Source organism: Topomyia yanbarensis, chromosome 3, assembly GCF_030247195.1.
Source record: "Topomyia yanbarensis strain Yona2022 chromosome 3, ASM3024719v1, whole genome shotgun sequence".
NCBI classification, from domain to species: Eukaryota; Metazoa; Arthropoda; class Insecta; order Diptera; family Culicidae; genus Topomyia; species Topomyia yanbarensis.
Genome location: NC_080672.1, coordinates 88,696,991 through 88,723,592, shown reverse-complemented (window position 1 = coordinate 88,723,592; position 26,602 = coordinate 88,696,991). Strand labels below are relative to the sequence as shown.

At 40.8% G+C, this 26,602-nt stretch overlaps 1 protein-coding gene across 1 annotated transcript; it reads right to left on the bottom strand.

Moving 5' to 3' along the window:
* Positions 1-44: 44 nt before the first annotated feature.
* Positions 45-5,660, bottom strand: LOC131687050 (uncharacterized). Its single transcript, XM_058971091.1, has one exon. It carries the CDS (start codon positions 5,658-5,660, stop codon positions 45-47), a length of 5,616 nt encoding a protein of 1,871 aa, XP_058827074.1.
* Between the last annotated feature and the right edge of the window lie 20,942 nt (positions 5,661-26,602).

Here is a 26,602-nt window from a genome sequence, read left to right as displayed (position 1 = left end):
CCGCTCGATACCCCCGAGCTTGGGCCAGGATCTCGTCTGGCGACTCATTTCCCCGAGTAGGGGCCGGGAGCTCGTCCGGCGGCTCTGTACCCTGAGCAAGGGCCGGGATCTCGTCCGGCGGCTCTGTTCCCTGAGCAAGGGCCGGGATCTCGTCCGGCGGCTCGGTTCCCTGAGCAAGGGCCTTCATTTGGCGTTGCTGACGTAGGGCTGCTAGTTGGTGCGGGACTCTGTGCTACGATGGGTGGCGCTACTTCAACTGGAAGTAAGCAGAGCTTCGGGATGGCGCGTTGAACGATGCCGAAGGTCGACTTCACGGTGGCGACACGAACAAGCCCGTCAGGGCCGGGATGAACGCTGAGCACGCGTCCCAGGGGCCATTTCAACGGCGGTGCTCTCTCATCTTTGAGAGCGACGATGGAACCAACGGCTAGATTGTCCATGGCTTCTGTCCAGCGGTAGCGACTTTGCAGGGTGGCGAGATACTCCTTGTGCCAACGACTCCAGAAGTGCTGAGTTAGCTGTTGTACTCGTTCCCATCGAGACAACCTGGATTCAGGAACTTCACGGCAATCTGGATCAGGTACCGCATTCAACGGACGACCAATCAGGAAATGTCCTGGAGTCAGAGCAAGCTCATCGGATGGATTGTCCGGCAACGGCGTGATTGGGCGAGAGTTTAGCATTGACTCGACCTGAATCAATGCGGTTTGCAGCTCGGATTCGGTTAGGTGGGCATTTCCGAGGATTTTGCGAAGCAGGGTCTTCACGGATTTCACGCAGGCTTCCCAGATTCCACCGAATGTGGGAGAGCGAGGTGGGATGAAGTGGAACTGTATTCCGTTGTCTGCGCATTCGTTTGCTACGGCATCTTGGTGAACTTGAGTTCGGAAAAGCTTCCGCAGTTCTTCCAGTTCTCGCTGTGCTCCAACAAAGTTCGTGGCGTTATCGCAGTAGATATGCGCAGGCTTTCCTCTACGGCCGACAAATCTTCGCAGGCTCGCAATGAATGTGCTAGTGGTCAGATCCGACACAAGGTCCAAGTGCACGGCTTTGGTAGCCATACATACGTATACGGTGATGTAGGCTTTGAAGAATGGCGATCTCTTATTTCGGAGTGACGTTCTCACGTACATTGGCCCAGCCAAGTCAACGCCAACATTCTGAAACGGGTACGCCTGGTTGACCCGAACAGATGGCAGATCCCCCATCAGCTGCTGCAACGGCTTGGGTTTGGCACGTGCGCATACCATGCAGCCGTGAACAATGTTGCGAACCAAGTTCCGTCCGCCGAGGGGCCAAAATCTTTGGCGCAACGAGGATAGTAGTAAGCTGGGACCGGCATGGAGCGTCTTATGGTGTTCTCTCGTGGCGATCATGTCGGTGAAACGATGTTTGGGGAGGACGATCGGGTGTCTTCCGTCGACAGGTATCGCTGCATTGTGAAGCCGGCCGCCGACACGAATAATGCCGTCTACGAGTGTCGGGTGCAGATACCGTAGCTTGGATTTACGGTTTACTTTTCCGACGGTTTCAAGTTGGCGTATCTCGTTGGCAAAGTACTGCTGTTGTATGCGACGGACCAGATTGAGCAGAGTGCGATCAATGTCAAGAGCCGTCAACGGGCCGACAAGAATAGGCTGGTGATTCTTACGGTGGAGACAATTAGCGGCGAAACGTCGAAGAAGTGTGCCGATCCGAAGTAGCTGACGAAGACTGGAATAGCGATCGACGATATCTGACGGTTCTACGCTCACGATCGGAAGGGCAATAGTCTGTCGGACCTCCGGTTGGTCTGAGTTTGAGGTCGCTACGACGTACTTCGCTGGCCAAGGAGCGAATATTAGTTTCAGCCACTGCGGTCCGTTCCACCACAGTGCACTGGCAAGGAGTTCATCGAGGTCCATTCCTCGAGAAACGAGATCAGCGGGATTGTCTTCGGATGGGACGTGATTCCAAACGGCGTGAGACGTCAGCTCTTGGATTTCAGCCACTCGGTTGGCTACGAACGTTTTCCATGTCGATGGAGTTGCGGATATCCAGTTCAAGACGATGGAAGAATCGGTCCACAGATATGTGGTTGCGGTGATGTCGATGCTGTCCTGAACTTGTTTCAGAAGTCTGGACAGGAGTTGAGCTGCGCATAGCTCGAGGCGTGGAATGGTTTGAGTCCCCATCGGAGCGACCTTGGACTTAGAAATCACCAAGCGAACTGTACAAGGGCCCTCGGCAGGTATTGACCGGAGATAGATGCATGCACCATATGCAGACTCTGAAGCGTCGCTGAACCCGTGAATCTCCAAGCGGTCGTAACCCGGACGTAACACATGGCGAGAAACTCGAAGGTGGGCAAGTGCTGAAAACTTCTGGTGAAATTCGTGCCATTCGTGAGCGAATCCGTTAGCCACGGGTGTGTCCCAGTCGAGATGGAGCTTCCAAAGACTCTGCAGCATGATTTTCGCCTTTGCAATGGTCGGTCCAATCAAACCTAAGGGGTCGAAAAGACTGCTGATCTGAGAGAGGATCGTTCGTTTGTTCAGAACCGTGCATTCCTTCCAATTCGGCGTCTTGAACGAAAGAAAATCGGTCGACGGTTCCCAGCGGAGGCCAAGTGCAGTCACGGAGGACTCGTGGTCCAAATCGAGTAGTGTTTTCGTCTCTCGGAGCTCCAACGGAATGGTATCAAGAATAGCTTGACAATTCGAAGACCATTGTCGGAGAGGAAGTCCTGCGCATGCGAGCATTGCAATGAGCTGGTTGCAGGTAACGGCGAGAGATTCAGCATCGTCAGAACCGGACAGCAAATTGTCGACGTAGAAGTCGTGGCGGACAGCGGGTTCCGCCAGCGGAAAATGTTGCCCTTCATCATCGGCGAGCTTCTGCAGCACCCTAGTTGCCAAAAATGGAGCACTGCTTGTGCCGTATGTGACGGTGCGGAGCTGGTAGCTCTTCAGTGGAGCCTCGGGATCGTCGCGCCAGAGAATTCGCTGCAGCGGTTGGTCGGTGGGATGGACCAAAATCTGCCGGTACATTTTTTCAATGTCCGCAGATAACACGAACTGGTGGATTCGAAAACGGAGGACAATCGTCACGAGAGTGTCCTGGATTGTGGGACCAGGAAGCAGGACATCGTTCAGCGAGATACCGGACTTCGAGCGGCATGATGCGTCGAATACGGTACGAAGCTTTGTAGTGGTGCTGTCGAGTTTCATCACAGCGTGGTGTGGAAGGTAGTATTGCGGTTGCGCGTCGATTTCATCGGGGCCAATCTCCCGCATATGTCCCAATCTCACGTACTCGTGGATGAACTGCTGATACATCGCCTTCTTATCGGGACTCGCACCGAGTGATCGTTCCAGAGAGAAGAAGCGGCGGGTGGCGTTGTATTTGTTGTCCTTTAACTGCCAAAGCAGCTCGTCACGCTTGGGCAGCTTGACGACGTAGCGGCCTTCGGAGTTGCGGGTGGTGTTCTTCAAGAAATGTTCCTCACAGTATCGTTCCGACGGAGACCATCCCTTTGCATCGTGGACTTCTTCGAGCTGCCAGAATCGGTTGACCAATTCATCGATTGTGCAGGGATTACTGAACTGGCACTTGCGTGGATCGCTGTGATCGTGGTTTTCCAATAAACACTCTCCGGAGACGACCCAACCGAACTCTGTGTTCTGCAGAAGCGGTAACTCTTCCCCGAGTGATATCCTGCCGTATCGAAGAATTTGGAAGAAATGGGCGGCACCCAGAATCATGCCGATGTCGCCAGTAACAGCGAATGTTGGATCTGCAAGCTCCACGTGCTTTGGAATCGGCCAGTGGCGGGCTTCTACCGTCGACTGGGGCAGCTTGACGGTAATGGAAGGCAGAACGAGCATGGAGCATTGTACGGAGAAGGGAGTGACTCGAGAGGAGATGGTTATCGTGGCCTGGTATTCAACCAGCGTTGTAGTGTTTCCGATTCCGCTTATCGGGATAGCATGCGGCAATCGGATGCGAGGAAGCTGCAGTCGTTCGCAAAGAGCCCCAGAAACAAAGTTGCGTTGGGAAGCACAGTCCAGCAAGCAACGAGCAGTGACGATGCGACCTCTACCGTTACGGATATTCACTAGCGCCGTCGGAAGGAAAACGGTTCCAGGAATCACTTCACCAGTATGTGATACGAGGGCAGTCTGAGAACTCATGGAAGGCGCATGCATGTGGGATAAGTTTGCGATTGAGGTAGAGGTAGACGGTTGCTGGATGGGAGCTTGCGAAACAGACTGGGGTGACAGTGAGTTTGGAGCATGCAGCGCAGATGCTGCGGTGAGAGTCGGCTGGAGGGCAACACAGCAAGTTGATCCGGTGGCTTGACCAGAAGCGGGATTGTCGTCAGAGGGCTCAGTATGAAGAAGCGTGTGGTGCTTCTTGGTACATGTACGGCATCTTGACCCAGAACAGTTCCGGGCATAATGGGAACTCGATCTCAAACAGTTAATGCAAAGGTTTTTCTGTCTTACCAGGTCGATCCGTTGGCGAAGGTTGAGTTTCCGAAATTCCGGACAGCTGTACAGGTAATGACTCTCACCGCACTTGTCGCACGGCTTCGGCTTGCTGGCGCTGGAAGAGGGTGCACTGGATACTGCAGTTTGCTGTGTAGCTGCGACTGGAAAAGCTGCTAGCTTGGATGTCGGATTTGGCTTGCTGCGAGGAGGAGCGGTGTTCGAAGTGGCTGAAGAAACTGCTTGCAAAACTCGAGCGTAGTTCTGGAGGAAGTTTACCATCGTCACGTATGATGGCATTGAAGTTGACGCACCAGTGCTTGTGTCCTCTGATGTGCCGGCGGTTCCTCCCAGAACCGAAGCGATGTTGTCAGCATCGAGTTTGCTACAGTGGTTCTCCCATTCCCGGAGCGTACAAGGATCGAGGCGTATAGATAGCTGGTAAACCAGGATAGAGCTCCATCGGTCGGCTGGTTCACCCAAGCTCTTCAGAACGGATATCTGCTGCTCGAAGCGATCGATCAGCGCAAGCAGATCTTCAGCTGATTCCTTGCGCATCGCTGGAGTGTCGAAAAGCGTCCGAATGTGACACTTGATTAACTGCCGGTTGTCCTCAAAACGCAGCCGCAACGTTCGCCAAGCGTCCTTGTAGCCCTGCTCGCTTATTTTGATAGGGTCGAGAATGCGCGCTGCCTCCCCTTGAACGAGGCCCTTCAGATAGTGCATCTTCTCGACCGCACTGATGTCGCTCCGGGAACCTACAGCGGATTCAAACGAATCGCGAAAAACACACCAGTCTTCCAACTTACCGCTAAACTTGGGTAGGTTAAGCTCCGGAAGCCTGATGTTCATTGGTCTCGATGGTGCGGGGTTGGCAGAAGGGGGAGAACGTATTTTCTTCGCCAGTTTGGCCAAGTAGAAGGACCGAAGAGCATAATAGCGACCGTCGAACAACTGCCGTTCCTTTTTCAGGTCGATTGGCTCCTTATCGGTGGAAAACATCTCCAATTTCACCACCGTCCGGTGAAACTCGTCGTAAAATTTCTCCAACTTTTCCGCCCACGCTTCTACTTGGCCCGCAAACTTACTGTCCTTGTCGAACTCCTTCGCATAATATTCCAACAAAGCCATTGAATCGACAATATTCTGCTTCGTCAGCTCCAACTCACTAAATTTCCTCTCGTCGGCCATTTTCTTCTTCGGTAGCGCCGTATTCCCGTTCACTCACGCACTTTTCAACCTCCAAGAATCCAAAATGCACCCGAACAGTCAATTTGCAAAATAAAAATTTCACCGCGAAACTTAAAAAGCTATCGTCAGCTGGCTGTGTCTCGCACGCACTACTCGTTGTGACGATGTAAATATTCTGCGATGGTGGTTTCTTGGAGGGAACACTATGCGGTTTTGTTTGCACTACCGCGTAAAATGGCTAGTTTGCCGCTTGGGGACGCTACCGAAAATCACTTTTCGCGCACTTTTTCTGGCTATACCCGTCTACAGCGGGGCCGTTCTTCGCGATTTTTTCGCCTATTCTGGGCAATTTGCAATCACTTTTGCCTATTCTGGGCAGTTTTATCTTCACTTTTTGCCTATTCTGGGCAGTTTTCTGTTCACTTTTTTGCCTATTCTGGGCAGTTTTCTGTTCACTCGCGGGCACTTTTCTTCAAGATCCGGCTCGAAGGACCAAATTTATGTTCACGCACTTCGCTACTCTTCTCACTTTTGGATCTTTCCGAAACACTTTTCTCCTATTTTCACCTGCTGGATCAGGACTTTCTTCTGCATCCACTGCACCTTCCGCTGGAGATCGCGCGCGAGTATAACGGGTTTGTAGGGAACTTGGATATCGCGAAAATGAAAACTCGAAAAAACTATTTTTCTGCGACCGACACCAACGATTGCGTTTTAATTATCTGTTTATTGTATGCTATTTGTGTACATTTGTCTATGTGTGTTTTATGCTGCGGCTGTTTGACAGCTATGTTATTGTTTGCAGAATCCATTTCTGCTTAGGGTTTGCACAGTGGGCTGACTGTGCGAATCGTACGGTAAGTATTTTACATTGCATTTTGTTTCTAAAATACTATGATTAGTTCACCTTTTCTTAGGGCTAGGTGAGTATTTACAGGTATGTACAATGCATAAAATTTCATTTCAATTCAGGTTCATGTTGTGGTGGATTAAAGGTGAGTATTGAACAGGTTGAATAGAATTTATACATCGTAGGACATGGCGATCAGATGAAACATTCTTTCTCTCGCTAATCCTTTGACAAACCGGTGTCAATAACCGCGTTTTCAGCATGCATTAAGTTGGTAGAGTAGTAATGATCATATTAAAATCGACGAGATAGAACGATTATCAACGTGAAGACAACCCTATGGCATATCGTGGGAGTTGAAGGCTTCTTGAACCAGCTGAGGTGCGATGTATAAGGGAACAATGTCTGCCTTTGATTCGGACTTGACAACCGACAGCTTCAATATTTGGAACCGAGGATTAACTCAACCCTGGCGAAAAATGCTAAAATTGTAGAAGATCTACTCCGGAAGTTAACCAAATACTTCATGTTAAACCTAGAAAAATCATGAGAATGAAATATAGGGACACTTAGGGTTTTTTATGTCCCATGAGGAAAGTTAAGTTAAAGTTGCTGTTAGTTTTTAAGATTTCCGAGACGAGGAGCCTTTTACTTCGGTTTTGTAATAGCACTCTTAAAAGGACACTCTCAGGCCTTTACGAGGCAGCTTAGGAGAGGAAATGATTTTCTTTTTTCGAAAATTTATAGGCACATTAGAACATGTTCCGTAAATGGAATTATCAGACCCCTCGCTCTTTAGTGAACAAGGAAACGTAGAAATTAGTCGTGGTTTCTACGTTTCTATATTGGGTAGCTGTTTCGCCCAACTGTTCGCAATGACGACATGCTGTGAGGCACAAAAAGGCGGAATTTTTACTGACTGAAGCAAAGGGTTCTGAAAGGAACCCTTTGCTTCAGTCATAACCCCATATTTTGCAATTGAGGCCTCTGTCGGACACTACACCATAAATCTATACTTCCCAGCCGGGTACGTAGACAAGATTCTGCTTCGTATACAGACGAGTGTTGTTTAGTTAGTTTACGCGATACATCGATGATGTTAAATGGGTTATATTCGGTCCGGAAGAAGACCTTCCAGGGGCTTGTTGTATTAGATGAATATAATTTATATCGAAAAGGAGATTTATCGGCAATATTTTGCCATCGGATAAATATTCAAATCGTCCTCCATTAAGCCAGAAGGGCTGTCTGTTATCGAAGATACCTTTCCATTACTCAACACTATCATGCGGGCTTCAGTACCCGCGCAAAGGTTTTATCGGAGCAAACATAAAATTAATACAATGAAATTTAAAATAAAAGAGTAATTGGTTCTTTTCTGTGGAACATTTGCAGTATCAGTAATCAACAAACACATTTTCGCTGAACCGTTGATCACACAGCCCGTTAACAAAATATGTTTCGAAATAGCAACCAGAAACTTACACTTTCACTTACATACACCATGTCTGAACTTTCGTCACTGCGAGTAGAAATCACTCCGAATCTTACTACCCACTCGGGAAAAAAGTGTTACACCGGTGCTGCAAATGATCATTTATAGATAAGGCAACGTATTTTTCAGAAACGTTGAAATGGTGGTGCTTCGGTTTATATAATGTCATTATGTATTGAAAAGGCTTTTGACCAAGTTAATCTCAAAGCTCCCCGCAGTTTTGAAAGGAATATTAAGTTTGTAAGTAGGGGTTTGCCCACTACTCGGGTCCTTGTTTGCCCAGCGTACCCTTCTTTTCATGGCGGCCTAGATGCTTCTACAGAATTTCGGATTTTCGTTTCACAACAAAAAAGATAAACGAACAAAATAAATTAATAAGTTTACCGACTTTATTCCTCCTCTGCTACACTGTGTACTGATGGATCTCGTCGATCTGCTGATACCGTTGGCGGGAAGACGGGCGGTTTCTTCCGACTGGCCGGAACTACAACGGCCGAGTTCTCCCGGAATGTCGTTGGCTACTCCGGCAGCGGTCCTTGGCTTTTAGCTAGGGAGGTGAGCTTTGCTCCTTTGTTGGAACCTCCCTAGCTACGTTGGCGACGAATCGCCGGATCGTCTACTCACCGTAAACGATCTCGGAAGTCACCGCAGTGTACTTCCCAAGGGGAACCTTTATCCGCCATGCTTCGTTCGACTTTGCTATTAGCTATAGAGGAGAGCTAGGCTCGTTCAACGTATCCTCTATAGCGAGAACGGTCGGTGTTCGATTCCTTGGATTTTAGCCGAGGGTGCGAGAATGCTCCTTTACGGTTAGCTGTCCCACTTCGGCGAACCAACACCACTCACTTCACTTGTGCCCGAACCACGGGCCGGCACTATTCGACGGTTTTATATCGCCGTCGCACGCGCGCACTGAATCCTTCCTTCTTGTGGCGGGGAACCTGTCCCGAAAAAAGAGTACACTTATCTCGACGTCTGTTTGAAGCCACCGAACAACCACCAAAACAACGCACCGCCGCATAGCTGTCATTGCTATGGCACAACATATTTAGCAATCACTTTTACAGCGAGAGGAGAGCGGTGACCTATCTAAACCCTGTGTTTCTTATATACAAACATAAAACAAAATTTACTACACCTATCTGAACGCACAAAACCGTCCACAAACGCGAAACTATACAAAAATTTACAAACTAAATGTGAACGGTATCGAAACAGCGGTGAGCATAAATTTTCGTAAACAATACACTCTACGGAGAGAGTACGCACGAATAGGTATATTTCCACCCAATGCTAAATTGTTACCCTGACGAGTTACAAGTTCAAATTCACATAGGGGAGAGTGGGTACGCTTGATCCCACTTTTGTTTTTTTCTCATAACTTTTCAATGAAATAAAAATTTCATTTGCAATATACGCCATCTTGTAGTCAATTCGAATGGTAAGAGCTATGCATAATATGTAAATCCGAACACTATGTCCTGTCAGTAATATGAACAATTTTGAAAATCATGCTAAAACGAGGTTTTTGTAAAAACGTGTGGTAACTTGATCTACTACTAGGGCTAAAGAAACAAAGCACATTATGATCTATAGATAGGGTTCGTCGCGGTTGCGGTATTTACCGCAACCGCGCGGTATTTACCGCACCCGCACCGCAAAAACTGCGGTGCGGTAAGACACTTTTTCTTGCGGATGCGGTGCGGGAAATGAGCATTTACCGCGCGGTATTACCGCAACCGCACTTAAAAAAATAATTGATAAGTCTGCAGTCTGCATTAAAAAGTGAATTAAAAGTTTGACTTTTACCATTTAGGAACGACGAAACTTATTATCTTACAATAGGAAAACATAATAAACATTTGATTGCTCTAATTTCCATGGACTTGACAATGATTGGAAAATAAATCCGAATATAATCCGTATTCGACCTATCGCTACTTGATTTTTTACATTTTGTTTATTCTAATATGATAAAACAATCTGTTACTAAGAAATAAAATCTATAAGCTGTGTCCAATATAATTTCGCATCAGTTCCTCTTGACAATCGTGGAATTATGAATCGTTTACGATGACATTTTCTCAACTGTGAATTTTGATTAAATTGGAGAACTTTTGATTAATTTGGAAAACTTAAAAGTTTTCCTATTGATTGCTGCGGAAGAACGTTTTTGTACACACCTAGAAAAAATAATGTAAATTTACTTCTTCTGATCCTGACACGTACGAGCGTCAAAAATAACTTAGTTTTACGTTTGATTTTAATTTTACATGACGTTTAATTTCGTAAATCATGTAATTTTACTCCACATACAGCGTTTGTTCTGAACGGTAGGAAGTGTAATTTTATGTCATTGCGCATGTAAAGTATATGTTTCATGTAAAATTAAATGGAACACGGTAATGTTCCGTCATTTCGTAAATTACGGTTTGTTGATTTGTGACATGTTTACAATTACGTCAACGATAAAATTCAGATTTTTTTGGTGTGTATGTATAATGATGAAGTACATGTAGGGTTCGTAGTACTGACCCTTTTTGTCGAGAACCGGTACTACGGTACTAAAGCCCTTCTTTTAAATTCGAAAAGAGCTTCAAAATGAAATTGAATGCTGAAACTGATGACCTTATTCTCAGATGATTGATTTGTGCTGATCAAAAAACATGTTTATTGTTTTTAATTGATTCGGAATGGCATGACTCATTTCAGCAGAAAATATTTTTCGTATGCGGCACCTTCTTTTATTTCGAAATCTAGGCCACTATGAAATCAATAACTGCTAAGCGGTGCGACTTTTATCGACTTTAACAGATGGTAAAAGTAAGAAACACTATTAATAACAGTAAATCAAAGCGAGAATGGCAGTAAATCCGAGCAGATTGCTCGCTTTTCCTCTCTTGATTTGCTGTAAATTGGTTTCGACCTGCATACTAAGGCTCTTTGCTTTCCTGTAAACTATGGAGTTTTGCTGAATTTTCCTATCACTAATAATCACAAATCGTCCTATTTGGAGTAGCTCACTAAGTCTAAAATTGTTTGCTGCTAAATCGCTGTTCTTTATTTTATAAATAAAGCTTTAAGAGCAAACCAAAGACATGATTTAGACCATAGTCTTATTATGTGCCACCCAGTAAAAAATGGAAACCAATCAGAATGTCGAATCATAAAAAAATCATAGCAAATTTTTACGTCTCTTACGCTAGATGTGAATATTATGAAATTTAGTACAAGATCGTTAAAATTTAATAATAACAATATAAAGAATTTAAACATTCCGTTCAGTACAACGGGAGCTAGTAATGTTTAACTTATAGAAGGTAATTAATATAATTAAAAGTCATCTTGCAGACCGATATTTTGAAACATATTCCACTAGAGAATCCACATATTTTTCATAAAAAAAATTGTATGGTACCGAAAATACCGGTACTGGCTTTTATTCAGTACCGGTATTACGGTACAAAAAATGGGTCCACAACCCTAAATACAGCTACATTTCATATGACTTCAGTGCTATGCTAAGATTTATCTTGTTTCGAAAGTATTTATCTCAAAATGTACGGAATTTTATTAATAAAACTTGCAAAGTCAACTTTTTTAATTTTTTAATAAATGTTACATTCTGAGGAGTCCGTCAAAGTTAATGTACGTGTAAATAAGAGTAATATTTTATTATATTTGGTTATTCAAAAAAATTAATAATTTTTCAACACACTTTTCAAAAATACAGAATTTTACCGCATTTACCGCATTACCGCGCGGTGCGGTGCGGTAAATGCAGTGCGGTTGCGGTAAGCGGTGCGGTTTTATTATTTTTTTGCGGTTGCGGTGCGGACTATCCATTTACCGCCCACATCCGCACCGCGACGAACCCTATCTATAGACACGAAAGTTCAGCTAATCATCTATCCTAACAAATTAATTAATAAGACTAGCTTTTCAGATGCACGACAAGCTTTAACTACAGTAAAAAAGTCAAGACAAGTATTTGCGGTAAATCAGTGCCGTTTAACTGTCTGTTTCAACCTTCAATAACCTATGCCATCATTTGTTCACGGAAAAAAACATTTTATATCATTTAAAAGTGCCAGGTACGTTAAGAGAACGATGTTTTCCTATTTCTATGCAAAGTGTTTGAGAGAACTAATGATAGGGATCAAGAATACCCAGTGTTACAGAGATCAAAGATACCTGTTGCAAGAGGAGAACAAAATTTAATTTTTTTGTATGTATCGTGAATTTTTTTTTCGAAAAACGTGTTTTTCCAGGCAAAAGTACTTAGAAAGTAATCGTACTTGAAAATATTCATAAATAATTAGTTTGACGATCTCATACAACCGTTCAAAAAATTTGTGGAAAAATCTTCGAGATGGATTTAAACACTTATTTTCTAAAATATAATTTTTCCAAACCAAATGATTTGTTTTTTAAATATCATAAACGACCAAGTACTTAATTTTCTTTTTATATTGTAATAACTTAATGCATATAGATTAGAAGATATGGCCAGAGAATCAAATATCCCCAAGGATCAAGTGTCCTCACTCTCCCCTTCAGTTTTATTAGCTAATATTACACCACTATTAAAAGTAAACGGGTTCCTCACTGTATTATCAATCGCCCAGTTGAGTGTCTGGGGAGAAATATGGACAGAATCTTTGGCAAGCATATATGTCCCATTCCCAGTGTCAGGACCACTTGGTCGACACATTTCTATTAATCGTTATGTATCCAACAACAAAAAAACACCCTTAACAGGCCAACGTGGGTATCCGGGTATCTACAAATTGAAATGCTCATAACTATGGCCTCTTTTATCCGATTTAGACACTTTTAGATTTTTTGGATTCAGGAACTCGTCCACTTTTTGATTTGTAAAATTAAACCGGATGAATGAATCTGGTGCTCCGGATTTTCCGGTGTGATGTTCCAGTACTAGGGTATGATTTGTAAATTTTATTAATGTCCTAGTAATATGAGTATCAAAACTCTTCAAATTGTCTCGGAAGCGTGTTATTTATTGTTACGGGACCTTATGGCGATTTAAAACATGGGATTGGAATGGAATGGCCACTCACGGCCCCACGGGAACCTGCTCCGGAATGTCCATTCCATCAATTATTTATTTATTTAACGAATATTTGCTAAGTGTTGGTTTCAAGTTGATTGATAATAAGTGCCATCTTTTGTCATAGATGTGTTTCGTATTTTGGGAGAGAATGTGATGTTAAATCTACCTTCAAGTATTTAGGAGTGACTCTCCTAGACCTGATCTTCCTCTTACCACCAGAGTTCTTCGCAAAACTTGTTTAAGACATCCAAGGCAGTCAAGAAATTCCTTCAGAGATGCGAACCTAGTAGGGAGTTGGCAGGACCGGCGGAACACTTTTTTCCCGAGTGGGTAGTAAGATTCGGAGTAATGTCTTGCTGTACTGACGAAAGTTCAGACATGGCGTGTATTTGTAAAAATCAAAAAATACCTGATATTAGCTGTTGGCTATTTGAAAACACGCTTCGTTAACGAATTTTTCTATCCGACGGCTCAACGAAATGTGTTTGTTGATTACTGATACTACAAATATTCTACAGCTAAATTTCGTCGCTTTAATTTTCCGTTCATTGCGATAAAACTTTAATTTCACTGGCACTGAATCCCGCATGATAGTGTTGACTAATGAGAAGGTATCTCCGACGACCGACATCCTTTCCGGCTTAATGGAAGTCGATTTAAATATTTCTGCGATGGCAAAAAAATGCCGAGAAGTCTCCTTTTCGATTCAAATGATGTCCATCTAATACAACCGGCCCCTTGATGATCTACTACCGGACCAAAGTTAAGCCATTTAAGCCATCGATATATCGCGTTTACGTACCTGCCCGGGTAGTAGAGATTGATGGTGTAATCTCCGAGAGAGAACTTAATTACGAAAGTGGGGTTAGCTCCTTCTTAACCCTTTGCTTCAGTCACTGCAAATTCTGGTATGCAAGTAATTGCGTTAAGCAAAACTCGAGGAGTGAAAAAAAACAATTTATTTTCAATCAGCTTCATTTCGAGCCTTTCGCCGAAACTGCTCTTCTAAACTATGCTTTTGAGAGGGGTTCAATGTTCGCCCTTTTGTATGCGGGGGCATGCCTTGCCGTCGTTGAAAACAATTGGGCCTACAGCTACCTATTGTAGGCAAAGTCTTCCTACTGTGGAGAGACTTCGCATGATCTCTCAACATATTCCGCATATAAATTACGTGGGAAAAAATTGAAGCATTCTTTTAAAGAACGCTCCGAGAATAAATGCTAAAGAAAGCTACGCAACTACTAATTTTTACGCTCCCTTGTTTACTAAAGAGCGAGAATTTCTATCATCCCATTGCGAAATCATTTTGTTATGTGCATATAAATTTTCGAAAGAGGAAAATCATTTTATTTCTTAAGTTTCCTCATAAAGGCCTGAGAGTGTCCCTTGAAGGGCGCATTGAAACTAGCAGGAACTCTCACATGGAAGTTTCAAATCGGTTGGCTTTATTTTCTCGATAACATTCGTAGCCTTTTCAAAGACTGATTCGTCAACATTACAGCGGTTAGTGTTCAGAGATGTTGGAATCAGCCTTGATTTTCCGAATGACCTTAGGTTTTTCGGAAAGTGCGGTTACGGGCAGCTAGGAGAGTTTCATTCTATTTTTTAACACTCGACTCACAGTTCTCTTAGAATAATTCAGTATTTTCGTCTCGTGCTCACTCGAGAATGGACGGAATAATGTCATTGGTCGTAGATATGGAAAAAAATCATATCTCGAACCGTCCGTTCGTCATTTACAAGAAAGTTTTCTTCATCTATGAAGCATTCTGCTTGCATAGAATATGAAGTAAAGCAACCTGGCGCAGCGACCGAACCCCAACCAAAGCAAATGAAATGCGTTCTTGTTATATCTTTTCGCAGCATGAATGGCTCTTCTCGAATGACTTATGGTTTGCAAATAAATACTTGGATAATTGTTTGTCGTTTTTTGGAAATTCAATAATCATAGGGGGAACTAGTGTCCCCTTGGAGCTTGATTTCACTAATATCCTACTTGATTCTGCTCCTAAGTCGTAAGATGGCTCAACTGAATCCGTAATGCTCCGGATTCTGGATCAACTGGAAGCGAAAGAGGTTCAGAAAAACTTCCGCATAGCAACAAGGACTCCGTATTCTACGTCTATGGAAGCTCTTCTGACGTTGACGATTTGACGAATGGTGCTCGTAAATGTTATAAAAACTTTCGTATATAGCAGCGAACAATTCGTTTGCCTCATGAAGCCGGTTCGTAATAAGCCAACCAAAGTCGTTTCGTGGTTTTCACGAAAAACTCGTAATAAAAAATAAAAGTGTTTCAATAGAACTACTAATGATTCATCATAAGTACGAAAAAATCGTATATTTTATGACGATTGTCTGTACGAAACTAATAGCGATTTACGAATATATTCTATCAGTGGTCCTTTTCCAGGCCCAGACTTGATGCTTAGATCCAGACATGTGTCTGAATCCGGACCCTCAATTCGGATACGTGACTTTTCAACGGAGAGAGATAGGAATTAAATTTCTTCCACAAAGTTGTAGAACAGGTTTTCTCAGTAATTCTTCCGAACATCTCGATATTCTAACTCTTTTCTATGAAAAGTTAGTGTTTGCGCCCTCTATGCGGTCACAGGTGGAACTAAAATTTTTTAAGCAAAACGTAGCTCATATCATGTACTAGAATTCTTTCGAACATACCATTCATCTAAATCTAACCATTATCTCACAAAAATGTGTAGTAGGTGGGAATCGAGTGCTGATACATAACCATTCACTGCTAGGCCCCATGGAAAACTGACACAGACATCACTTCGTTAAAAGTTTAATAACATCTTTCAACCAAGCCGGTTTGACTAGCAGTCTTCGACAAAGTTGTTGACAATTATATTATCTTTCATATTTTCACTTAGAGTGATAATACGATGCATACAGTGCCATCCAGCGACGAATATGCGAGCTAGCTAGTTTCTCAATGTAAATTATCGAAAAATTCCATGCAAATTTCAGGTACGTTGGTACGGTGGCTAGACTTGTCCAATTTGCGTCAAATTTGGAGCAAGTACTCCTAGTAGGACTAGGAATCGACTCCGTGTGGGCTGATTGAGTTTTCGAAAATTCATTATTTTTCTGGGTAGTCATACATGCATTCTAGGAAGACGTGATCTTGGTCATCCACAAACACACAACCTCGTTCTTCTAATTCGATCATAATGAATCACACTATCCAGACTCCAAATCTGTAAACGTGCCCAATTATACAACCATTATAAATCGCCGTTTCTCAAGTCTGGCTTCAACAGTCAACGGCTGAAATGATTTTTCTGATTACTATAATCAGCAACAGGCATTCAAACAGATACAAATCGGCAGGATACAGTGGAGGTATAGTAAAAAAACGATGCATCCCATTCAAGGTGAATTCCTTCTTGTTGAAAAAGTCTGACTCAGCAGAGACTGTTTGCCTTTGTTTTGACCCTCAGCTGCATTCAGTTTTATCCCTTCTCGGTTTCCGCCTGCCTTCGGGGGAAAACATTCCGTAATTCGGCCGTTATTTTCCGCAAAGGCTTGTGATCCTCATTAAAATGTATGTGGCGAAGTATTTTTATTATTTTCATTTTTTTTTGTTTCAATATAGGCACGACATTCGTGTGATTCATCGGAGAGTTGAAGCATAAATTCGCTGCTTGTGCATCCAAACCGGATTCAATTGAGTGTCGAAAATAATTATGTTTCAGGTGGCAGAGCTGAATGGGCCCAGCGATGTGTTCTTTTCTTTGGAATTTAATGATGTGCAAATTGTGCTATCAGCTACCCTCGCATTATATGAATGGGACTTCACTTTTTACTGTTGAAAGGGCTTTTCTGAACACGATAAATGTATTCATGTGATGATAAAACCTATTTAACTCGTCCCAATCGACATCGCAATATTTGACAAATACATTAAACACCAGTAGTAAAATCAGTATTCGTACAACTAATTAAAGGCATCTGACCTTCAGACATCATTGAAATTTATAAATTTCAATTGCATCCATCGATAATAGGATCATAAAAAAGAATCAATCTCATTTATAGACTGTGATTGAAGAACAGATCATCGAGGAGTTAATTCTATTCGGAATAATAATGCATGAGGTTTACGATACAAAACAATGACATATAATTTGCTATCAAGTAAGGGCCATTAAAACAGCTCCCATCAAGCTTGTCTCGTGGTCAATACCATTGTGCGAGAACAGGATTTTTATTACGACTGAAGTTACGAAATTCGTTCAGTTAGGGATAGTCTTGGCTGCCAACAATCAACAAAATTCGGAATGATGTATAATAAACTACACAGCACCACAGTGGTCCGTTTGATAGACTGGAATACCACCCAAAGTAGGCGATCCCGTATGTGCTAAGAACAACCTCTAAAACATAAAATTGAGAATAATTAAACTTTGTTAAGCTCGTAAACCCACTAGAAAATTCCACATTATAAAAACCACGTTGAATCACCCTGTATAGCTGAACCATGTCAGTTGTTTGTTCAACATTCGAACCATTAACATGAGTATCAACACCTGTCCCAAAAAAAATCGATGACCGAAAAGTCAGGGTGCTCAAACCTGTAATGAAATATAAGCATATTTTAAGCACTTTTGTAGAACAAATCATTTTTTTAAAAAATCATCTACAAGTGGTTTTCGCAACTTTTTCAAAGCCCATTTATTTTCAAAATATTTTTTTTTATTTTATTTTTATAAAAAGTTCCTACATTAATGATAGAACCTCTTAATCATGGCGAAAAAAATATTTTTTAGTTAATTTTGAAGAAAATCCACACAAAACGAATATCAATATTCTCCCTCTATATATCAAAACACGAAACACCAATCTTTCATAGAACCACTCAAAGTTCAACTAGCGGCCTGCAGATGGACATCACCCAATTCATTTTTACCTAGATAAAAGAAAATTTAAAGAACTGTTGCCAATGAGTCAAATCAACAGACAAGAAACCATTAAGGTTGCACAGAGAATGCGTAAAATACGCAAACGAAAAAAGCAGTTTTTTTCCACACCGTATGTCAGATCTTCATAAAAATCAATCAGCAGTACTGTAACAACATTCTACATACGCTGATTGATTTTTATGAAGATCTGACATACGGTGTGGAAAAAAACTGCTTTTTTCGTTTGCGAATTTTACGCATTCTCTGTGCAACCTTAACGCTGAAAAAAGTATTAATTAAATTAATTAAAAGATTTGTAGGTTCAATAAGAATATGAATTAAATTCAATAAATAAAATTATTGATCGGGAGACAACAAATTTATTTATTGAATTCAATAAAATTTATTTATTGTTTCAGTGAAAAAATATTGTTCCATTATTTAATAAATATTCTATTGAAATAAATGAAAATTACTGAAATTAAAAATGTTTTTATTGAAAGCAAACATTTATTGTTGTCGCAATAAAAAATATTTTCAGACCAATAAGTTTGTTGTTTGAGCAATAAACAATAAATGATAGGATTCAATAACACATATTGTTGGTTTAAATATGCTTAATTTTTCTGCGTGTTAAACAATTGAGACCAACGTTTATCAAGTATAAAAACATGCTGACATCGGTTAGCTGATAAACTACGGTTCTACTAAGCATGCAGCGCGAAAATTAGATGAAGCACTTGGATTGTTCGGAAATGATGATAGAGGGTGATGAGCCTATTTTCACCCTAGTATGCAACGATCCGCATTAAAAGTTGAATAACTTCTAATTGCAGCGATGTTGTCAATATCCTTTCACACAATAAAGAATCTGTAAACTATTTTGTACATCTGTATATATTACATAATTCGACATAGATCTTTCATTAGGGCTTAAATTGCAAATCTAAACAAACTGCGTTTTCGCTATAATGACATTACGCGACAAAAATACTACAAGATTGAGGTGAATATTAGTTAACATGGTTTTTAGTTCGATTTATAATTAAAGAAAACAAAACGGCGAAACAAGCATTTTCTTCGAGATTTCGACATAGGCCCTTCTTCTCATATGGAATATAAAGGCTAAACTTACATTTTTTTACAGAACCGGGGCGTACGGGTATTATTCACAAAATTATTCTTTAAACGGCGGTTATATAAATGTTAAGTAATATCTACTATGATCATGTCTACTCGATAGTTTTTGCACATAAACATTCGAATATTTCGATATTTTTATGAAATTCGAAGAAAAGATGCACGCGCCCTTTTATTTACATTGGGTTTCTATTCGCCCATTTGCTGAGCCCTATTAAAAAGTAAACTGTCAAGCTCGCCCATTTACCCAGCCCTACCTAGCAAGACAGAATCAGTTTAGCCCATTTACCGCGCCCTTTCGCAAATGGTGGTTGCTGAAGGGCGAAATCACGACTGGAATGCAAATTGGGCGTGAGCATTTTTTTAGTTTCTATCCACTAAAAGCACATAGGAATCAAATTCTTTGTTATATTGTCATAAGGTTTAACCAAAGATGCTTCAGGAAAAATATGGTCATAAAGTAATTTATACCTACAATAAAAACTACATTTAGAAAAGCATCGCCGAATATTGAAACTAATTTTTCTCCATTTGAGTACATTGCGTCTTAGGCCCTAATGAAAGATCTGTGCCGAATTAACAAACATCACGCAATATTTAGTATGAATGAGAATAAATTTTCTTTTCTGTGTACCTATTTAGACTGCATGAATTCAATTATCGCCACAAATGTGTTCATATTTTCACCACATCGAATAAAGACTTGCTTGGGTCGCACTAAATAATGCTTCGTTGCGCCGATGATACCCAGTATGGACGCATTCGTGTGATTTTTAAAACGAATCATTCTGCTTTTACCACCCCTTCAAAACAAACATAAACATCACACATATTAAATGACCAGATCATCTGTTAGCAGAAGAGCTCCCAGAATAGCGCTTACAGTAAACCTTGCGGGGGCTAACAATTGGTAATGTCTAGTTTCACATCAAATATTGCATTGTCACTAGTTGAATTTTATGGCAGATAAAAATAAATTGCTAGCTATCACTAAGCCACCCAATAATATGACATAAATGATGATTCATACCTAAAATTTCATTACAGTTCATTTTCTAGCTTATATTATTGTTTGGCGGCACTGCTGCTTCATTGCTGTGTGCTGGATGCAGACTTATTGTTTTGATTTGTGGTAGTGTATCTGTCAGAACCTTGTTATAATAGGTACCTTCATATTTCTGAATCACCTATTATAACACTACCCGGTCAAAAAAAAATGCGGACTAACATGGTCAGGCGATTTAAACAGTTTGACGTTTGACTCAACTCGTCTGTGCTAATTGCCTCTTGGAACAAATGCAATTTGCGAATGCGATTTAAAGGCAATTCCAACACTTAGAGAAGTTTTCTGGCGGCTGAAATGTACTTGGTTGTTTTTTGCGTTTTCCAACATGGCGGTTCATGTTTGGCTTAGGCTTAAAATTGTTTTTTTTTTAAACAATTGGCGTGTTATCGCTTGTATTTTGTTTGTCTAGTGCACTTAATTTAGCCAAGGAATGTGAGGAATTTGTGGAATCGTGTTTAAGTATAGTGGAACAGGATCTCTGACCTAAAGCCTAAATGAAAGTCAGACTGTGGTAAGTTTTGGTGTGCAATACGAATTTCACCATCGATTCGTCCTATAGTTTGGTGGTGATTACCTAGTGTACTGATAAATTTATGTGAGTAATCCGAAAATAGATATTATTTTTAATTTTCATATCAAGCAATTAAGGGCGATTAAATGGCGCGTTCCCTGGGTGATTTGCGGATTAAGGGCGGGTAGAGCAGCAAAAAAATGACGGCGGCAAATCGCCCAAATGTTGCATTTAAAATAGCCCCATAATTTCCAGCAAATTGCTGGCAAACTGTAGGGCAATTAGCGCATCCGAGTTGGCAAACAGCCTCCCGTTAGCCTGCAACTTGCCTTTTTTGACTGGGTATGTCCAACCTAGTGATTGACGAGTGCCTTTATAGTGAATTCATCGTAGATGGATTCTCCAGTTGAAATAAAGGTATGTTTCAGTGTATCGTTTAATACTTTTGTGACGGTGTAGTGAGATATGAAGCGGCAATTGGCCGCTAAATTCAAGAGTTTTGCTAAGCACTCTTGCGTGCTGTTTCTGTTCGCTATGAGAATGGGGCGAACATTTCAAGAAGGTAGTTTTATTTTTGTTAAAAGATAGTGTTTAGTGATAGTTTTGAACAAATGTGTTATTAATTAGTGTAGAGACGAAACAGGTCTAATCACAACACTTCCGTTTGACCAATTTGATATTACCATTAGCTTGTATTCTTTATTCGAAGACAAGAGATTCGATATATGGTGAGAATATGCACTACTGCTATAATAGACACAACACCTAGGGTGATGAGCCTATTTTCACCATACTAAGCAAGGTGCCTCACTAATTCGATAATTTCTTGCCTTACAATCAATAGAATGCGTAAAAATTGACATCAACCGCTTTGCTTCGTTGTTAAGAACCAATATAATTACACAAATGCGTTGAAAACAGTAAAATTCTCGCGTTTGAGCACAATGAAAACTCGAATCGAGAGCCCCTATTGTTGCGCTACCATTTGACTCAATGCGTTGAACAAAGATGGCAGACACTGCTCTAACCAACGGCTTCAAATGGGTAGGGTGATAATAGAAACATGGCGCAAATAGGCTCATCACCCTAGTTTAAAAATCCCATGCGGCCGGTACATTTTTGGTAAACTTTGTTCATTATTTCAAGATCAACTGGAGAAATGTCATGAATAACACATTCAATGTAACCTCTAGCTCATCAGTTGCTTATGGTTTCGTCGGTGTGGTCGAGAAAATTAACGTAGCACGGTGACAAAAATTCCAAGGACGTCAAAACGTAAGACCGAAGCAGCCAATCGAAATTACCGTCTTTCGATAGGATTCGTCTATTGAACATTATTTTCAAAACAGTGGTTGATCCAGGGGGGCTCCTGGGGGCTCAGACTCCTAATGAAAATTTTCGACTTGTTAAGAAATTTTAAATCAGATTGAATTTTATATTTGTTTCAAACTCAAAATCTTTTCAAACCAAATATGACCACCAATACAGATTTTCTTTCTGATTGAAAATTCCAAAATTTGGATATGTTGTTCACGCGTTTATATTAGAAAATGACAAAATTGTACGAACACTCTGAATAAATTAAAAGAAAAATGATGTTGATATGTCAACTCAGTCATAAAAAAATCTCAATTGTAAAAAATGATTAAAAAACGTTTAGAAAGGTTATTCTATCGCTACAAACATTAACTTTTTAACCAAGGTTAGGAGGGCCAAAGAGATGGCTGGACAGATTTGCACAAAATTAGTTTCAAATTAAAGGTACAACCTTGAGACCATTCATAAATTTCGTAACGACTTTTACTGTAGGAATTCTAAACGACACACGGCAGTTTCGTCGATTATTAGAGAGTTTGCGCAAAATTCTGTTACTCGTATTGTCAAATATGTGTCTGTTTGACAGTAAGAGTTACCGATTTTTGCGTCAACTCTCTAATAATCTCTTGCCAAATCTAAAAATAGCGTGTCATGTTTGATTGTCAGTGGTTTACAGTTTATTTTTACATTCTTAAATAAATATTAGTTGATAACATAAAAAGTTTACAAAAAATATTCTGTTTGATCTTAGATCGTAGAACAATAGATGTTATGATTATTACAGTTTCTACATTTATCGACTAAGATTTACAATAAAAGTTCGGAAATTCACAGCTATCAGCAATCGAGCAGGCCTAAATTGTGACCCAAAATAAACCACAAACCAACAAGTTCTTTTCAGGACCAGCCAATTATATTCCAGTAAGATATAAATGAAATTTTCGTTTTCCATTGCCTTACAACCTCTTTCCTCCCGGCTTGAATTACTATCAATCTTGATGATGCTGTGCGGCGGGGCACAGGCAGTTTCCATTATAGTGGAAAATTTAGGTTTGCGTTTTTCCCAAAAGTTTTTTAGCTGTGCTGTTTTCAAGGAAGTTGTAGTTGAATTCAAAATAAAACAGTTTACTTCTATTGTCAGAGGTCTAGACTAGTCTAGCTCGCTTGGAATCGAATTGTACGGACCAACCACTGCTTTCACAAAATCCGTTATTTTCAGTAATTGTACATTCTACAGAATTAGTCACAACTATTTCCAATCAGCGCAAAAATCGAAGGTTTTCATTCGATACAACAGCAGATTTTCACGTTTGAAAAATAGGCAGCATTCTAGCCGAAAATTTTGAAACGGAGCACCTATATCGAAACGTTAGAAAACGTTCGATTTTTGTAAATTGAATCATTAAATCACAAATAACTTTTGATTTTGTGCCATTCTACGTGAAAGCGACGGTATCGTTCACAAGTGGCTCACTTACCATCCAACGCTCTTGACAAGCCATTTTCTGATGCTTGTAATAACAAAACTTCAATTTCATTCTTTGTCGATAAATTGATGGCCCTGAAAAGGGCCTTTTGTTTGGACAGTGTTCGGAATTTACTTGGAGCTGTATATGGTAACAGTTTTGGTGCCATCTGAGACGGCGTGTTTGGCCAACTCTTCTGACAGCAGCAAACGGACGGCGGTTTGAATTTTGCGGGAGATGCTGCAAACGAACTGCTGCATGCTGATGCTGGAAACGAACTGAGCGTGAGCAACAGCATGCTGACTTTTTATACCTGACTACAGCACAATGGAAGCTCGTCCATTTTTGTGTTGTCCTCAATATGTGTTCTTCGTAGCTCCACCCTTTCGTTGGTCGACCACATATTTTTGATAAAGAACAAAACTGAAATTGTGTTTCCAATACGGAGATTATCGAACACTCAGGGTAAAGAGAGTAATGTAATACGGCACTTTGGTAAAATGTTTGAGAATTGAAACCTTTTTTGAATGCGCCTAGTAAAAATGTTTTCCACTTCACTCCAGTTTCTTTCTGACCATATTTGCAATTTGCGTACTGAAATAAATCATAATTTAGGGTTTAACCCAAATTGCTCTCCAGGGAGAAACAGTCCATGAAACAGAAAATGCAAATTTATTCTTTGAAATGATTTTGGTGGCCCTGAAAAGGGCCTCTTTTATAATGATACAAGTGAGTTCTACCTTTTCAACTTCCAAATCCATACAAAGTGCGTCCCTGCCGCTTCAGAGTATAGACGACATTCATTGCGGTTTTGCGCTTGGCGTGTTTAGTGTAGGTCACGGCATCTCGGGTGACATTTTCCTGCACACCATCAGCATTCGTAGATTAAATCGGAGATGCATTTTACACCACCACGACGAGCCAGACGCCGAATGGCAGATTTGGTGATTTCCTGGATTTTATCACGAAGAACCTTGCGATGACGCTTGGTACGGGAACGCAAACATGATACCGCTCATTGTACCGTCCGGACGAGCATGTTGCTCGTGTGGTAAGCGAGCACCCACTGATACAAAACAAGCTCGCGTGACCTGTATATATAACATTCCCGTATGTAATGAAACGCTTACATGCTCCTTTTTGACGACTCTGCGTGGGATATGCTGGCAAATTGCGCATTTTCCTCGCTGTTTTCGAAGGATTTTCTGAAAATCCTTGTTTTGGTTTATTTATAGTAGTTGCAGTAATTCCGAAATTTAATACGAAATACGTGCACAAATTTCCGATCAGATAGTGCAAAAATATTGCGATTTCGTCCAGTAGAACGGAAGATATTCGCATTTCAAACCTGGGAAAATTTCTTAACTGAAATTTTTGAAACGGGACCCCATATTGAAACGTTAGAAGTATTCTACTTCAAAAAAATTTCCCGGGATTCCCGATTCCTGGGAATGAGAACACACAATTTCCCGAGATCCAGGAATCCGGGGAATGCCAAAAATTCCGAGATTCCCGGGAAATAAATTCCGGGTTGGACCCTTAAATTAATACAGTAACAATATATTTATGTTTTGTAATGTATTTCAATCCATCACATCATTTGAAAAAAAGCAAACAAAAAGAATATAACTGTTATAAACTCGCGGTTGAAAAGACTGCAAAATTGGCAACTAAAAACAAGCATGTTAAACTGGCATCACCTAAAAATGTGCAAGCTCGAACGCGCTCGACTGTATTGGATCATCTTTTATTGCCAAAATAACTTTCAAGAGGTTCAATATATGAATCAAAAGAGAATTTACATGTTTGCTACTGAACAACAAAAAATGAAGAAAAGCGGTAAAATATCCTATTTCCTCAAAAACATAAAGTTGATGAAAAAAGGCATAAGTAAAATGCTTTTCGCAGTTAGGTAAAATACAATGAATATCTTTCCAAATAACATTGTAAAATACAAATACGGACATGATAAGTGATGCCTACTGTGAATAACAAAATACATTTTTTAAATAAAATTACAATACTTGTTCTGCTTGTTTGTACTGTATGACGTCATTCTCGTTTGGCTCGATAAAATGTGCCTTTACTGGTCTATAATATCTGTAATGGTCAACACCTATAAAACTAACAGATCAAAAGTACTTGGCATCACTGGCTATTAACATATCCAACGAGAAAGCAGATTGCTCTACTCAATAACAGGTGGTGGTACCAGGTCTGCATAGGATGAGATTCCAAATATCGCAGACACCATTTAGATTCATTCAATTTTATCCAAAATCTTGGCTAAATTATCCACCAAAAAATTTCATCTCGTTGAACTCAAGCTGGAAACTCGGTTTGTTTCTTCGATAATAAATGTTTTTATCAGCATCAGTTCAGGTTAGACTGTGTTGGTGCGACGATTGATGTTTAATCTACAGTGACTCTTCGTTCACCTTCTTTTTCAATTCTGTCGGTACTAACTTAAAACTACTCATCATATTTCTAGTTCATATCGAAGGACGATGGATTATGCTATCAGAAAACTGACCTAATTTGAGTTCTGTGGTAGGCACGAAATGAGAACTAGTTGGATTGAATTATCCAAGACATATTTTGGTTCTTGACTCAGCTGATCTAGATAAATTATTAGTTCAATTTTGTGTCACATGATATTTTGATTGATTTCTAAAATCCAGATAGTCCGGCTTCGGCAATCGTGCGACGATAAATTTGCATACAATTGCGCTCCTATATAGCATAACTGTGTTGCTATTGGGACGTTTTGGTGGTTATTTAAAAAGAAAAAAATCACTTATACGGGGATTTTGTGGTGGACGGAGAGTAAACTGCGAGAAAAAATGGCTAAGATAACCAAATTTTTTGATGATAACTTACGTCCCATATGAACTCGGCTATTTGTTTTGGAAATGTAAATTCCACCAACCTCTCGATTGGCTAGAGATTGACAATACACTTATGCATGCCAACAAGTGCAATGCAAGCAGCATTTGACGTTTGTTCTGTCCCTTCCACTCATACCTCGCACCATAAGATTTCACTGTATACAACATTTAGCTGTTGTTGTTGCGCATTTCTCCAGTCTGCTGACCGAT

Coding starts and splice junctions, on each gene's coding strand:
- LOC131687050 (XM_058971091.1), bottom strand. CDS start 5,660: ATGGCCGACGAGAGGAAATTTAGTGAGTTGGAGCTGACGAAGCAGAAT.